The 17,333-nt window shown below is 37.3% G+C and overlaps 1 protein-coding gene and 1 non-coding gene across 4 annotated transcripts in view; one reads left to right on the forward strand and one right to left on the reverse strand.

Annotated features, from left to right (window-relative positions):
* The window catches only part of EPS15 (epidermal growth factor receptor pathway substrate 15), a 146,421-nt gene that overhangs the window by 39,254 nt on the left and 89,834 nt on the right, over positions 1-17,333 (reverse strand). For all 3 annotated transcript variants that reach the window (XM_044238211.1, XM_044238213.1, XM_044238212.1), the window contains exons 14-15: positions 2,678-2,839; positions 2,046-2,243 (exon numbers count right to left, since the gene is read on the reverse strand). In XM_044238211.1, coding sequence (XP_044094146.1) covers positions 2,046-2,243; positions 2,678-2,839 — 360 coding nt within the window. The remainder of the gene's footprint in view (positions 1-2,045; positions 2,244-2,677; positions 2,840-17,333) is intronic.
* LOC122901656 lies at positions 6,451-6,555 on the forward strand. The gene has a single exon (XR_006383645.1). It is a non-coding gene; the product is annotated as a small nucleolar RNA U13 (small nucleolar RNA).

Below are 17,333 nucleotides of genomic sequence, written 5' to 3' on the forward strand. Positions count from 1 at the left end.
TTCCAAATGCCCATTAATCAGTGAGAGAATAAACAAAATACTTTATAAACATACAATGAAATACAGTGTTGATACATGCTATAAAACAGATGAGTCTCAAAAACATTATGCTTGTGAAGGAAACCTCAAGAAAAAGACTACAAAGTGTCTGATTTCATCTACATTAAGTGCTCAGAAAAGGCAAACATACAGAAGGAGAAAGCAGATGAGTAGTTACCTAAGGGCAGAAGCTGGGACTCACTACAAATGGGTCCAAGGAGTGTTTCAGGAGTGACAGAAATGTTCTAAAACTGAATTGTGAAGTTTGAACAATTCTAAGTTTACTGAAAATCATTGAATTGCATCCTTAAAACTTATAAATCTTATGGTACGTAAATCATTTATAAAAAATATTTTAAGTAAACTCAAAGAAGAAAATTATTTTAAAGAATATTCATTCATGGGTGCCTGGGTGGCTCAGTGGGTTAAGCCTCTGCCTTCAGCTCAGGTCATGATCTCAGGGTCCTGGAATGGAGCCCTGTATCGGGCTCTGTGTTCAGCAGGGAGTCTGCTCTCCCCCCACCCCGCCTTCCTGCCTTTCTGCCTACTTGTGATCTTTCTCTGTCTGTCAAATAAATGAATAAAATCTTTAAAAAAAAAAAAAAAAGAATATTCATTCAGCTGGTAGCATTCTCACTAAGACAGCCTTCTTTTGGGTTACCTGTTTATTGAGTACCTACACTGGGATAAGAACTGTGCTAAATGATAAGAGAGAAAAAAATGTTCCTAGTCCAAAAAGCTCAGTCTGCTGAGGGAGACAGACACATAAACAAATATGCAGGGGAAAATGTTACTATTGCTGCAACAGAAGCAGAGTCCAATATAGACAGGGTTCAGAAAATGCTGTAAAGCAGTAAGAAATTAAGCCATGTTTTTCAAGATGAGGGAGTAGGCTCAGCTGTGAGATAAAAGAGGGGAAGAAAGGGGGCACCTGGGTGGCTCAGTGGGTTAAAGCCTCTGCCTTCGGCTCGGGTCCTGAGATGGAGCCTGAGATCAAGCCCCATATTGGGGGGGGGGGTGTCCTCTGCTCAGCAGGGAGCCTGCTTCCCTCCCTCTCTGTCTCTGCCTGCCTCTCTGCCTGAGACCTCTGTCTGTCAAATAAATAAATAAATAAAGAAGTAAATAAGTAAATAAATCTTTTTACAAAAAAGAGGGGGGCGGGGAAGAAAGCCTAACAAGGGGTAGGACTTTGTTACCCATAATAATTAACTGAGAACACGGGACTACATATTAGAAGATCTGGATTCTAGGCTGTGGCTCTTTTAAAGGCAATGTTAACCACAGGTAAGTAAGTTGCCTAACCTTCCTTGGCTTCAGTTTGTTCAAATTTGAAATGAAAGGGATGAGCTACACCATCTCTCTCCTCCTAACCATCTTACTATCATTCTATAAAATGTTATTCTCCATTTAGGTTAGCCTAGAAATGACAAAGCAAAAGATCTATACTGTGGACCCACATAACAAAGCATTTTTATCTATATAAAGAACAATTCCCTAATTAAAATAATAAAGGTCACCAAATAAGCTAAGGTTGAGGAGGGCAGGTTACATAAAAACAAACACTTGGAGAGCATTTATGTACCAAACAATGCTAAACTGTCTCACAGTGTTTAATCCTTTACATTTATTTCATTTAATCCTTACAGCAGACGTAAAAGGTAGAGGGACTGTAAATTCTCCAATTTTTAAAAAATTCTCCAATTTTAAAGATGAGGAATCTGATACTAACATAATTCAGGCAGTAAGTGGCAGAGCCAGAACATGAACCTAAACCATACATCTACAAAACCCATACCCTTAGCCATGACTCCAGTGATAATAACCAGATGTACAAGATGTATGACAATTTTAACTTATGACAGGCAACAAGAAACCTACTTGTATAAAAAGAATAAAAAAAAACCAAACTTGGCATAGAGGAAAGAACACAAATTGAGAAAGTATTATTTACTAAGAGGATATGGTGAAGCCCCATTTGAGCATGTCTCATTGCCACAAAGACTTACTGAACTGATTTCCTGTTGTGAATCTTGCAGGTGCTGCTGAAGAGGTCCTAGCTGAGCCTTCCCTGACTCCACACTCTCCTCCAATTCTGCTGTTTCTTGCTGTAGGCGACTAAGCTCTTCCCTAGCTTTAGCCAGCTCTTCCTCATAAGTAGAGATCTGCGATTCTTGACTAGTTAATTCAGCTTTCAGGGATGAGATCTGTAACATGGGAGTAATGACAAGGGGGATTTAAAAAAAAAAAAAAAAAGAGTTGTCATTAAAATGCTCCATAATGCAAATATGTTTATTTGTTCAGTTTACTATTTTGGTGGGGTTTGGGTTTGGGTTTTTTTTTTTTTTAAAGTATGTATTTTTGGTAGAAAAGGGCAATTAGGAAATAAATAGAGGGACTTGAAGGCATAGGTACCACACTTTCAGCTAAAATTTGGAAAATAATCAGGGTGCCTGGGTGGCTCAGTCAGTTAAAATCTGGAAAAGCAGTACAGGAAGTGCCCCATTCCCCAAAAGAGGACCTGTAGTTTCTGGATGAACAGTGCTCCAACTCCTTTATGTGCCCCAACTGTTGACTAGATTGCTACCTAACAACAAAAGCAGCAACAACAAGCGAAGAATGTTTCCACCCTAGACTTTACCAGCTGGGCCTCCTCAGCGCATTTCTTTCTAACTTCCTTCAGTTGCTCCTCCAGCTGGGATTTCTGCTCATCCAGTCCATCAAGGAGTTCCTGTACGTGCTGTTTCTGGGCCTGGAGTTTTTGTAGATTAGTATTCTCCCTTTGAACTTCATCTTGCAGATCCTGAAATACAAGAGTATTAACATTTATTATCTTTGGAGAGTGGGGAAGGTTAACAATTTTTAAAACCCCATCTTAAGGGAATACAAAGTCTTATTAAATATATTGTGTTGGCAGATTGGAGATATCCCAGCTTTAAATACTGTCTTTACTTCAGGATTTCCTCCCTAGACTCCAGATTTTAAAAATCCAATTTGCTTACTCAAACCTATCTTTGGATGTCTGATGAGCTTCTCGAACATGTCAAAAACAGAACTCTTGGTATTTCCTCCCCCCCAAATCCGCTTTATCCTCAATCTTCTCCCTCTTAATTTCTTTTTTTTTTTTTTTAAAGGTTTTATTTATTTGACAGACAGAGATCACAAGTAGGCAGAGAGGCAGGCAGAGAGAGAGAGAGGAGGAAGCAGGCTCCCTGCTGAGCAGAGAGCCCGATGTGGGACTCGATCCCGGGACCCCGAGATCATGACCTGAGCCAAAGGCAGCAGCTTAACCCACTGAGCCACCCAGGCGCCCTCCCTCTTAATTTCTATGGCCAAAAAATCTAGCATGTTCTTTGACTCTTTTCTTTCTCTCACATCTCATCTCCAATCTGTCAGCAAATTTTATTGCTTCTTCCTTCAAAACATATTCAAAATCTGACCACTTTTTTCCTCAACTTTGGTCCAAGTCACCATTCTCTCTATTGGATTTCTGCCTTCTAGCTGGTTTCCCTGCTTCTACCCAGGCTACCTACAGTTTATTTTCAGCCCAGCAGCCACTGAAAAAAAATCTCTGTCAGATGTGTCACTTCTCTATACAAAATTCAGCACTGATTCCCCATTTCCCTTACTGTAAATACCAAAGCCCTCACAATGGCCCTGCAACTCCCAACTTCATTTCCTACTGCACTCTCCCTTGCTCAGTCACTCTGGCCCTGCTGCTGCTCCTCAAACATACCAGACAGGCTCCTTTCTCAGGATCTTCCATTGATTATCCCTTCTTCCTAGAAAAAGGTCTTCCCCAGGTATCCATATGGCTCAAACCCTCATCTCTTTCAAGTCTTTGCTCAACTATAACCTTCTCACAGTGAGGCCTCCCTCCCCTAAGTCTCCTTCATATATAGCAGTAGTTTTATTCCTTTTCTAGAACAGCTTTATTCAGATGAACATACTATACAACTCACCCATTTAAAGTGTACAATTCAACGGCTTTTAGTACCTTCAGAGAGTTACGGAATCATCACAATTTATTTTTAGAACATTTTCAATCACCCCAAAAATAAACCCTATACCCAGTAGCAAGTCACTCTCTATTTCCCTCCCAATCACCCCAGGCAACCATCAATCTACTTTCTATCTTGATAAGCTTTGTCTATTCTGGATAGTTGTTATAAATTGAATCATACAACATCTGGTTTCTATGACTGACTTCTTTGTGACTCAGCATGTTTTCAAGGCTCATCTGTATTGGTACAAAATAATTATTTTAAACAGCTTTATTTTATTTTTTTATTGTTTCTTTTTTTTTTCCCCCGGTGTTCCAAAATTCATTGTTTATGCACCACACCCAGTGCTCCATGCAATACATGCCCTCCATAATACCCACCACCAGGCTCACCCAATCCCCCACCCCCTCCAAAACCCTCAGTTTGTTCTCAGAGTCCACAGTCTCTCATGGTTTGTCTCCCCCTCCGATTTCCCCCAACTCACTTCTCCTCTCCATATCCCAATGTCCTCCATGTTATTCCTTATGCTCCATAAGTGAAACCATATAATTGACTTTCTCTGCTTGATTTATTTCACTCAGCATAATCTCTTCCAGTATCATCCATGTTGATATAGAAATTGGGTATTCATCCTTTCTGATAGAGGCATAATACACGGACCATATCTTCTTTATCCATTTGTCCATTGAAGGGCATCCTGGTTCTTTCCATAGTTTGGCGACTGTGGCCATTGCTGCTATGAACACTGGGGTACAAACGGCTCTTCTTTTCACTACATCTGTATCTTTGGGGTAAATACCCAGTAGTGCAATGGTAGGGTCATAGGGTAGGTCTATTTTTAATTTCTTAAGGAATCTCCACACTGTTTTCCCAAGTGGCTGTATCAACTTGCATTCCCAACAACAGTGTAAGAGGGTTCCCTTCTCCACAGCCACTGAGCCACCCAGGCGCTCCGCCTCTAGGATTTTGATAGATTCCTGCCTCAGGTTGAGGTCTTTTATCCATTTGGAATTTATCTTTGTGTATGGTGTAATAGAATGTTCGAGTTTCACTCTTCTATACATAGCTGTCCAATTTTCCCAGCACCATTTATTGAAGAGACTGTCTTTTTTCCACTGTATATTTTTCCTGCTTTGTCAAAGATTATTTGACCATAGAGTTGAGGGTCCATATCTGGGCTCTCTGCTCTGTTCCACTGGTCTATGTGTCTATTTTTGTGCCAGTACCATGCTGCCTTGGTGATCACAGTTCATAGCAAAGCTTAAAATCAGGCAATGTGATGCCCCCAGCTTTTTCTTTTTCAACATTTCCTTAGCAATTTGGGGTCTCTTCTGGTTCCATACAAATTTTAGGATTGTGTGTTTTAGCTCTTTGAAAAATGTCAGTGGAATTTTGAATCAGGATGGCACCGAAAGTATAGATAGCTCTAGGCAGTACAAACATTTTAACAATGTTTATTCTTCCAATCCATGAGCATGGAATGCTCTTCAATCTTTTTATGTCTTCTTCAATTTCTCTCATGACTAAAATTTGATTTACGTATCATAAAATTTGCCCATTTTAAGTATACAATTAAGTAAGTTTTAGCAAATATACAATTGTACAACCATCATCACAACCCAGTTTACACCACTTCCATTATCTGAAAAGTTCCCTCATACTCCTTTGCAGTCAATCCTCACTCCTATTTGAAGCCCCAGGCAACCAATGATTTGCTGTCACAACAGTTTTTGCCTTTTGTAGAAATTTCATATAAATGGAATCATACCATACATAATCTATTGTATCTAGCTTTGTAAATCTAGTCTCAGTTGTTGCATGTATAGGCAGTTTCTTTCCTTTTTATTGCTGAGCAGTATTCATTGTATGGATAAATATTTGATGGACATTTAGGTTGCTCCCAGTTTTGGGCTATTATGAATAACAGAGCATATAATTTAAATAAATTATATTGCTCATGGTCTACTTCCTTCCACTACAACATAAGCTCCACTAGCTGGGAGGTATTTGTGAGTTTTGTTCACTGCTATCTTCCCAGTTCCCAGTATACAAGAGGTACTCCATAAATATTTGTGAATGATGAGTGACATCATAAAGATGTCAATTCTTTCCCAATTAATCTATACATTCCAATTAAAATCCTAATAAGGTTTTGCAAGAAGCCTGACAAGCTGGTTCTAAAACACATTTAGAAGAAAAAAGAAGAAGAAACAGCACAGTAAAACGTAAAAGGACTTAACCGACCAGGTATTATGAACTATAGGGAAACTAAAATAATTAAAGACAGTTTGGTATTGATACAAGGATAGAAAAATAGATTGAGGGAACAGAAAAGAGCATTTAGACAGAGATCTAGTATATACAGAAATAATGATGTGAAAACATGACATTAAAATTGACTGGAAGGAGGATCCTTTTGTAGTTCATAAGCATGATGACTGAGTATTCACACCATTGTGTGACATGTAGCTCCCCTCAAACCTTGTTACAACCTCAGCACATTACCCGTCTGACACGAACTTGGAAAAAAAAATTGACTGGAAGGAAAAAGAATTAAATATTCAGTATATGTGCTGGGCATACCCATATGGTAAAAAATAAAATAAAAAGAAGACTGTAGGGGTGCCTGGGTGGCTCAGTGGGTTAAGCCGCTGCCTTCGGCTCAGGTCATGGTCTCAGGGTCCTGGGATCGAGTCCCACATCGGGCTCTTTTCTCAGCAGGGAGCCTGCTTCCTCCTCTCTCTCTCTCTGCCTGCCTCTCTGCCTACTTGTGATCTCTCTCTGTCAAATAAATAAATAAAATCTTTAAGAAAAAAAAAATAAGACTGTAAATCACATTAAAGGGAAAAATAAATTCCAGGTGTATTACAGACCTAACTGTGAAAATCAAAACTTTAAAATGTATGGAAGATAAAATTTTTTTTTAAAAAATGTCCGGAAGAAAATAGAGATCTCAGTGTAGGAAGGAATTTCCTAAAGATTAATCATTTTTAAAATGCTATATTTATTTATGTACTATACTTTATGTTTAATGACAAAAGCTACAGAAACTAAAACATTATAGTGGGAAATCTCTGTACCCTCTGCTTAATTTTACCATGAACCTAAAACTGCTCTAAAGAAAAAAGTCTATTTTAAAAAAAAATACAAAAGAGACCTTGGCAAATAGATGAAAGCAGCCACTGTCATTATCATTACCACATGAAACAGAGCAGCCAAGATGGCCTGATTTATATGTCCTCTAACATTTGGGGTTCCTCGCCTGGACCACAGAAAAATCATTTGAGTGGCTATTTTCCCAATTCTCTGAAGAATGGTACAAAACTAGTACCACTGCAGATATACAGGAGAGAGATTGTTTATAAAAAGGTTGCCAAAAGGAATTAGGACTTAATTCTCTCCAGGAACCACAAGTGAGGAAGAAGGGATTGATAACTCTAACACATGTTTTGGCATGAGGTGGGCAGAGATCTCAAAAAAGATGAAATAAAATTGTGAACACAAGTTTCTAAAAATAATGGTATCTTTTTAATAACATACTATTCAAAGACCCCATCAAGCACTCATCAGAACAAGAATCTAAGAACAACAAAAGAAAAACTTAGGAGACAGTCTCTGAATGACTGCATGACTACACAAAACAAGGACTTCTACAATAGTCCTTATAATGTGCGAGGTATTGTGCCAGTCTCTTTACATATATTAATTCATTTATAATTCATATGACAGATCTATGAAGTAGGTACTATTGTTATTCACATTTTATGGATGAGAAAACTGAGGCACAGATGGACAAGTACTTATCCAAAGTTACAGTTAGCAGGTAATGGATTCAAACTAGGTTCTACATATTCCAGAGTCTGAGTCCTTAATCACTAAGTTATACAATGTCTATAGACCAAATGTCTCACAAGTATGCCACTATTTTTCAAATATATGTATATGTTTCTGTGATTAAATAAAACATCGAATAATGCTTTTAATAACTGATTTTTACTTGTATTTTCTCAACCAACTGATTGATCTAAAAATGCAATTACTATCATGCTGCTTTCTTTAAAAAGTTCCCTTCAAAGGGCCCACACAATGGAAGATCATGAAAGTCTCTTGTGCAGACGACATTCCAAGAGTCTATGTGATTACAGATTCATAATGGTAAGCTCCATTGGAACTTTATCATTAGTCTACCGGCAAGCCTAAATTTTTTCATGACTAAATTATTAACCTTGTCAATACTGTTAGCTGATCCACACTCAAAATTAAGATATAGTTTTAGATATGCACCTAGCATTGGCTCTCAATAGTTTTCACTGTCCCTTCCTTGATTCATATTTTGTTTTTCTTTGTTTCTTCTTGTTCCAAATGTCCAACTTTCTTTTAAAAAGTAACCCATTGTAAAAGAGAGTTCTTTAGTCCCTCTGCAAAATATATTAATGGTTTCCTCTTACCTGTAGGCTAAAGTAAAACTGCCTACAAGATACATCAGAACCTTCAATACTGGGCCCCATGTTATCCTTCCTCTTCTTCTATTACCCTCTTTTCCTTACATTCACCTGTACCCCAGCCTCAATAAACCATCTTCTTTCTCCAAGAGACAATAAACTTCAATGTCCCAGTGCCTTTCTTAAGCCATTTCCTCTGCCTTGAGAGTTCTTCCACACCATCATTACCTGGAAATACTACCCATTCTTCAAAGCCCAGCCAAACCTAATCTCTTGACTCACCTTGAGCCTTCTTTACTGTATTCTTATCGCAGTTTGTCCTTAACCTCTATTATCACACTTACTACATTGTATTATAGTTACCTCTACACACTAAACTGAAGGACAGAGCCAATGTCTCATCTTTCTTTGAGGTTCCACAATCTAGTCCAATGCATAGCACGTTCCAGAGGATTAATTAAACAATGATATGTAACTACCACAAAGTTTCAAGTACCTGGTAGAAACTCTTGGAATATGTGCCTGAGGTTGATAGAAAGAGAGGATTTCATGTTCTTTTACTGTTCTGTAAAAACCTTTACTCTGCACTTAAACTATAAGTCAATATTAACACTAACATCAAAATGACCTATGATAAATGCTTTTTGTTAAATTAAAATGTACCTAAATTTCTATACTGGTTCAATATTTTCATCATCTATAGACCAAGATTGATCTGACATTTAAAATTTCCATTATACGGAAATAATTTTTACTGCTTTAGACAAATTACTGTGGCATACACCTTTCTTATGTTTTTAAGCTTATATATTTGTATTTTTTTTTACATAACACTATGTACTATTCTTATTCTTCAGGAAAGTGGAATAACAGCTTCATTTTAACACAGTAATTGGGAAAATTACAGTGGTTTGAAAATTTCTTTTAAGTAAATTATTAAATATTTTTTTAAATGCCAGCTACAGTTCAAGTAATTTTATTAGTTTGGGAATATAATCCATCATAAAAACCTTACTTTGGTCATAAAGTTATTATACAGTTTATATATAATGATATGCTAGTCTATAAAGCATTTTTTAAGAATCCTGTGGAAATTTTTTTCTTTCCCGGGGCGCCTGGGTGGCTCAGTGGGTTAAACCGCTGCCTTCGGCTCAGGTCATGATCTCAGGGTCCTGGGATCGAGTCCCGCATCGGGCTCTCTGCTCAGCAGGGAGCTTGCTTCCTTCTCTCTCTGCCTGCCTCTCCATCTACTTGTGATTTCTCTCTGTCAAATAAATAAATAAAATCTTTTAAAAAAATTTTTTTTCTTTCCCTTTAATTAAAAATGTTCAGGGGTGAGTAAAAGAAAAAATATCTGTTATTTAGTCTCATTCTCAAATACTTTAGACTGATTTCCCACCGTCTCCCAGCCCTCCCCCCACCAAAAAATCTTGGACTTCATCTCTAATACTATTTAATCTTTATAAATAGATGCAATTTTGATGCCTCTACTTCTATTGTAAATCTGCCTTTTTTTTTTAAAAGATTTTATTTATTTATTTGTCAGAGAGAGAGCGAGAGAGAGCGAACACAGGCAGACAGAGTGGCAGGCAGAGTCAGAGGGAGAAGCAGGCTCCCCACGGAGCAAGGAGCCCGATGTGGGACTCGATCCCAGGACGCTGGGATCATGACCTGAGCCGAAGGCAGCTGTTTAACCAACTGAGCCACCCAGGCATCCTAGCTTTTTTTTTTTTTTTTTTTTTTAAGATTTTAATTTATGTATTTACTTGACAGAGAGGCAGACAGGCAGACAGAGAGACAGAGGAGGAAGCAAATAGCCCGAAGGACTGCTGAGCAGATAGCCCGATGCGGATCTTGATTCCAGGACCCTGGCATCACGACCTGGGCTAAAGGCAGAGGCTTTAACCCACTGAGCCACCCAGGTGCCCCGTAAATCTGCTTTTTTAAAAAAAGATTTTATTTATTTATTTGACAGTGAGAGAGAGAGAGCACAAGTAGGGGGAGTAGGCAGAGGGAGAAACAGGCTCCCCACTGACCAGGGAGCCCCATATGAGGCTTAATTCCAGGACCCCGGGATTGTGACCTGAGCCAAAGGCAGATGCTTAAGAACTGAGCCACCCAGACACTCCTATAAATCTAATTAAAAATAAAATCTACCTTAAATGGGTCACATAACATAAGAAAATGTCTAGGGGGAGGGCGCTAGTTAGTTAGAGGGACTCAGTCAGTTAAGCAGCCAACTCTTAGTTTCAGCTCAGGAGTGATGTCAGACTGAGTCCCTAGTAAGGTTCTGCACTGAGTGCAGAGTCTGCTTGAGACTCTCTCTCTCTCACTCTGCCCATCTCTTCCCCCTGCTCTTTTCTCTGTCTAAAATAAAGAAAATCTTTTAAAAAAAGGAAAAGAAAGAAAAGAAAATGTCTAGGACCTAATGCTAATTTTTTAAAGCTGAATATGAGGCATGTATAGTATAATCACAAATAAATATAAAGCCATTTATGTATGTTCATAAAAATATAACAAAATGTTAACAATGGCTCTTTGTAGAATGTGAAGTTGTAGGGTGTTTTAAATACTTTTCTGTATTTTACAAGATTACTATGGACCCATATTACTTTTATAACCTGAAAATGTCAAGTTTGGAGTTTTTAAAATATCAAATACCTCTGGTAGTTTCATACCAATATAAAAATATTCAGATGTTTCAGATATGACTGAATTTTATGTAAGAACTACCAATCGTAGGAATAATGCTGGTTTCCTTTAATAAATAGAAACATTTTTGAAAACTAGTTTTTTAGTGAGCTACTTTAAATACACTCTTTGAAGGTAAGTTTGTGCAAAAGGAATGGGAATAAACAAGCCTATATAATATTTACTCATTCTTGACCTTTCTTTTCCACAGAGTAAGCAAATTCACTCAAATTTTCTAGGCTCACTTCTTGGCTGCAGTAATAATCCACATAGTAATATCTATAGGCTTCAAGGGAAAGGTTACTGAGAAAATACCTCATCTTAGTGATATATTCTAAGCTGGACAGATGTCCCTATTAAAACTAATTATAATTAATGTTTCTTTATGTTTATTTTTTAAGATTTTATTTATTTATTTATTTATTTGAGAGAGAGAGTGAGCGCGCGAGCGAGTCGGGGAGGAGCAGAGGGAGAGGGACAACCAGGTTCCACTCTTAGCGCAGAGTCCAACTTGGGGCTTGATCTCACAACCCTGATATCATGACCTCAGCCAAAATCAAGAGTCAGATGCTTAACTGAGTGAGCCACTCGGGCCCCATCTTCATGTCTATTTCTAAATATAATAAAAGATCATCTCTTGGCGCATTTGGGTGGCTCAGTCAGTTAAGTGTCTGTCTTCAGCTCAGGTCATGATCCTGGAGTCCCAGGACTGAGCCCCACATCGGGCTCCCTGCTCAGCGGGGAGTCTGTTTCTCTCACTGTCCTTCATCCTGCTTGTGCTTTCTCACCTTACTCTTGCTCTCTGGTTTTCACTCTTTCAAGTAAATAAATAAAATCTTAAAAAAAATCATCTCTTAAAAAGCGTAACACTAATCCATACACAAAAGGGCCTACTCTTTCAGGAAGCAAACTTAAAAGTTATTAAATTGCACAAAATCAAAATGAACAGATGCAAACATACTACAAGAATCAGAATCAAATTTCACTGCAAAATTACTTGTAATGCTACCACCACTGAAATGCAATTTCCCTATCAATATTAGTATTCCCATATTCTTGGCTATTTTATTTTTGGTATAGTTTGCTTATCCTGAGACTAATGAAGGTAACAAATGCACATCTCCCTCGTGGCGCACCTGTCCAAGCCCCCCCGCCCCCGCCAACCCTGCCCTTGATTAGGGCAGTCACAGGCTCTCCTAGCAAACAGTATCTTCCACTAACTAGGATAATTGTCTCTTAACTTTAAGGTAGTCCTTTGAGAAAATCCTCTTCTGATTCAGTGCACGACTTCAGCACTATCAAATGCCATCTTATCAAGTAAGTGACTGAAGACATTTGCAGAAGCCTTCCTAGTTATGCTCTACTTTCCACGGTCATGCTCTACTTGCCTATCTATGCCACCAACAGAAGAAAAGGAGGATAACGGCAATTAAGACTCTTGAAAGAATGCAGTGAAAAAACTACAGTAATAGAGTGCCAAGGTCTGTTTTAGAAAATACCAAAGCAGCCACATCCAAGGTTCCTCATCAAAGAAGGGATCTTTGAGCTGGTATCTTGGCTTTATTTAAAAAGAACTTTCAAGGAAAACGTCCTGTTTTCTAGAAATCACACAAGTTAATGAAAATGATAAACTCATCCCCATCCTTCCAAATCCCATGAAGTGTGACAAAGGTAGTAAAAAATAGAATTTAAACAAATACATAAAAACTCTTAGCTACAGTAAAAGAGTAAAATTTATTTTAGCAATCCAAGTGAGTTATACAACTGATGAAGTAACTTAAGTATTAAACCTATTAAGCATCAGCAACATGAATACATTTGCATCTGTTTCACATAAAATACAGAATAAAAAATAAAAATACCACCAACTTATGAATACTCACTTAAAAACTTCAAAGCATATATAAAGACATGTACTTATACTAGTATATCTATACCTAAAGAATTATTAATGAGAACAGGGGGAATTTTAAATATTTCAGTAATCTTATAAAAATGTTATTTAACTTATTTTTAAAATTCTACAGACTAATCCAAAACTAGAAATAATCAGGTACATTCATTATGTTGGCCTAATTCTCAAAACGGAAGTTATAGGAGTATTCTTTTTTTTTTTTTTAAGATTGTATTTATTTATTTGAGAGACAGAGAGAGATCACAAGCAGTGGGGAGTGGTAGAAGGAGAAACAGACCCCCCTGTTGACCTGGGAGCTGATTGTGGGACTCAATCCCACAGTTCTGTGATCACGACCCTCGATAAAGGCAGACACTCAACCAACTAAGCTACCCAGGCACCCCTACAGGAATATTCTTACTATTAAAAAAGTATCAACTACAGAGCAAGATGTTTAGGTCAAAGAACAGAAAGGAAGTCTATTAAACTAGGTGGGTGTTAGAAATCCTCACCAACAGCCTGCCTTTATTTCCCAATCATATGCTTCCCAGCATGTTCTAAGAGCATTATCGCTAGGAAAAGAATGTTGAGCTCATGTATCTAATTTTACTTCTACCCAAAATAAGTCATCCCTCTTCATCTAAGGGGAAAAAAAACCCAAGTGATTAAAATGAACCAAAAAGGGACAATTACTATGATTACTGAACCTTTACTGATAAAGTACAAATAAGTAGGGGCCTCTTTTGCAGGAGAGTAGTATGAACAAGTATGAACTTTACGGAAAAGTCTGACTTTATGAACCTACCATGCTCCCAATCCTTTCTGTGTAAGGTTTCTGGGTGTGTCTGGGCTATTTTTAATTTCATGTACAAAACTGAAGTTTATTCATTTCTATTGTGAACAGCTTCCTTAAATTTGTCTCCATCTAATAATATATTATCAAATATAGTGAAAGAAATTTTCCACAGTACAATTTCTTACCTTAAAGAGTTTACAATAGAGGCTGGAAGATACTGGAGTCACACACACCACATAGCACAAGAAGATAACCTACTGGACATACCATCTAGGTAAATACACACTCCTCTGGGAGTTCCAACATAGGAAAGACTAATATAGACTAATAGACAGAGAAGGAAAACTTTTATTTAGAGAAGTCGTGGGATTTGAGCTGGGCTTTAAGGTATGGGCAGAATTCACATAAGCAGGGAGACAGGGAACATTCTACATCACAACAGATCTAGAGGGTAGAAATAAGAAAGAGAATGTGTAGGGCACACAGATTAGAGGCAGACAATTAAAAAAATAAGTAATATAAGAGGAGGATCTGTATCTCATCTTTTTTTCCTACCTCCAATATATCCATGAGATATGACATCCTCCCATCATTAACAGCAGCAGTGGGCAGCAGTAAAGATTTTCACAGCTGAGAGTCATGATACTAAAATTGGTTTAGGAAGAAGGGCAAGAAGAGGATGGGCAAGAAGAGCCTTATGATCTGATTTCTAAATTTCAGATGTTAGGTAAAAGGGTGGCGATAATGAGAAAGAAAACACTTACAAAAATAGGAGAGTCCAAAACTGAAGCCAATTTTTTTCAACAAAATGAGACTCATTTTAGATACACTGACTTTGAAAATGATAAACATCAAAAAAAAGAAAAGAAAAGAAGATGATAAACACCAAAATGTTTAACTGGAGATGTGAGATTTGAGAGTAGAGGGCTTGATAAGTATTTGGGAGTTACCAGCATATGGATGCTAGTGGTATGAAAAAGGAAGGGAAGGTATCAGTCCCTGGCATAGAGGTATGTATCAAGGTATGTATCAGTCCCTGGCAAAGGCAACAGAAGCAAAGGGTCAGACAGGCAGGTGACTATCTGGACTATCTGACAGAACACAATTCAAGAAAGCAGGAGCCAATGCAGAAAAGACCAACGGATATTGCCTTAAGATTATTATGGTTCTGGAAAGAAAAATTAAAGCACAGTTGTATGGATAAACAGCAAACTAAAGAGGATTACCTGAAAAGACAGAAGAGGAAAAAATGGCCACATAAAGAAAAAAAAAAAGAAAAAGCTAACGTGGCAATAGTAACAGAAAAACAAAAATCAAAAAACAAAAAAGGTTATTTTCAAACTGGTGCGTCCTGTGTGCAGACAGCTCTAAGTGAAGAAAGAAGTCAGAGAAGGAAGAGCTTGATGATGAAGGGAGCATAGATAATAAGTAGGTAATAGTAGGGTATAGAATTCTATTACTAACCAGAACATTTACTGAACTTTTACATGGTACCAATCACTCTGAGGCACTGTAACTGCATTATCTCATTTTATTCCTACAGCAACTCTAAGTATATGGTATTTTTATTCTTCCATATTACAGAACAGAAAGCTACTGTGTAGAGTGTTAAATTACTTACTTAGGGTTATAAACCTAGGAAGAGTCAGAACCAGAATCTGAAATCAAGTTTGTCAGATACCATGTAGTTCCTACAAACTTTTATGCAACACTGAAGAAAAGTACACAGGAGAGTGAATTCCTAATTCCTTAACCACTCACAAGAAAACTTTAATAAAATTGTTTATAGGCAATTTAAAGTAGGAAAGAATGTGGGTCTGCCTTCTCCCCTTACCAGAAGTCCAAACCATATACCTTTGAGATAGAATGGCATTTTATAGCTTTTTCCCCTTGGATCACTTTGGGCCTAGTTTCTCCACAGACCTTGATGAACTAGCACTATACCTCATATGCATTCACAGTGATCATTTCAGGAAAAAAGTTGAAGTTAACCGCTGGTTTCTTTTTCAAGAAAAAAATCTTGAACTGAAAGTGCTCAAGACTGTAGTTCACAGGAATACAGATAGGAAACAAAAATTTAGAAATTAATTATGTAGCAGATTTCCTAATTTATCTGTATTAGGACTAAAGACTACAGAGATACAAAACAAAAAAGAACTAGTCTTTTGGCACTTTGGTTATATCTAAAACCTGGTTTCTGTGCTTGAGATATGAGCTCATATAATTACTATCCATGACTTTATAAATGTGGAGAAAAGCAAGAACACTCAAAAAGCCAAGTGTGGATTAGGCAGACACTCACTAATAGGTCAAAACTACCTTATTTTTCTCCTGTCTTCACTTAGGCATTTTTCATTTAGAAAGTGGGGTCACAAAGCACTGAAGTTCTTTGATTCTGCTATTAATTAAGAATTCCAGTAAACTGCTTTTTGCCATAGAAATTAGAAAATAGGGGCGCCTGGGTGGCTCCAGTGGATTAAAGCCTCTGCCTTCAGCTCATGATCTCAGGGTCCCGGGATTGAGCCCAATGTCAGCCTCTCTGCTCAGCAAGGAGCCTGCTTCCCCCCTCTCTCTTTGCCTACTTGTGATCTCTGTCAAATGAATAAATAAAATCTTTAAAAAAAAAAAAAAGAAAAGAAAAGAAAACAAAGCACTAGGACTTAAGAGTTACTTACAGATATTAATTATCCATATTATTCCTTAGTCTGTGCCTCATTACCACTGGGTTAATCAGAGTTAATCAATAAGTAATGAAATCTACTTATTACCACTTCTGCTTCAGAAAACTGTGCTTCAGAAAACTGAAAATAAATCACCAAAATTAAAAGTTTTAATTACATGTAGATGTCATTTATCCATGTCATTCTTAGTCTAGTGTCTCTTTACCAACGTATAATACAGAGATACCTGTATAGGAGTGGAATGAATAATGAATCTACTAATATAAAACTTTAATCCAAAGTTCTCTTTTCAACGAACTTATGTTCAAACATTACAACCTGGTCTGTACTAAGCATGCTCCAAGATGCCTTTTATTTACAGCACCCAACGAAGAAAATAGACTCCCTCTGCTAATTATACATTCTGAATATAGCAAAGCTTAAGATTTAACATACACCTTACCACTAAGTGAAAGGAAAGGGACAAAAAAAAAAAATCATGAAGAAATTTTGACGAATAACAAAACTTCTAAAATTGTTAAGAAATCAAATATTCAAGGACAGCCCATTTAGCCTGAAAGGAACAATATAAATTTCAGTACTGTTCCAAACCAGCCTTGTAAATTCAGTCTCAAAAGATGTAGTAGGGAAAAACCAAGGTAGATGTACATAAATAACAAAACACTGTCCATCAGAAAAACCTTCACACTTCGAAACCCTATCTGGCTAAATTTAGAAGCTGTCCCATGTTACATCAGTAACTGTATTTCTTCAGATTAAGGAAATTTTTATAGATTATTTTATCTCCCA

Source organism: Neovison vison, chromosome 2 (genome assembly GCF_020171115.1).
Source record: "Neovison vison isolate M4711 chromosome 2, ASM_NN_V1, whole genome shotgun sequence".
In the NCBI taxonomy this organism is placed as follows: Eukaryota; Metazoa; Chordata; class Mammalia; order Carnivora; family Mustelidae; genus Neogale; species Neogale vison.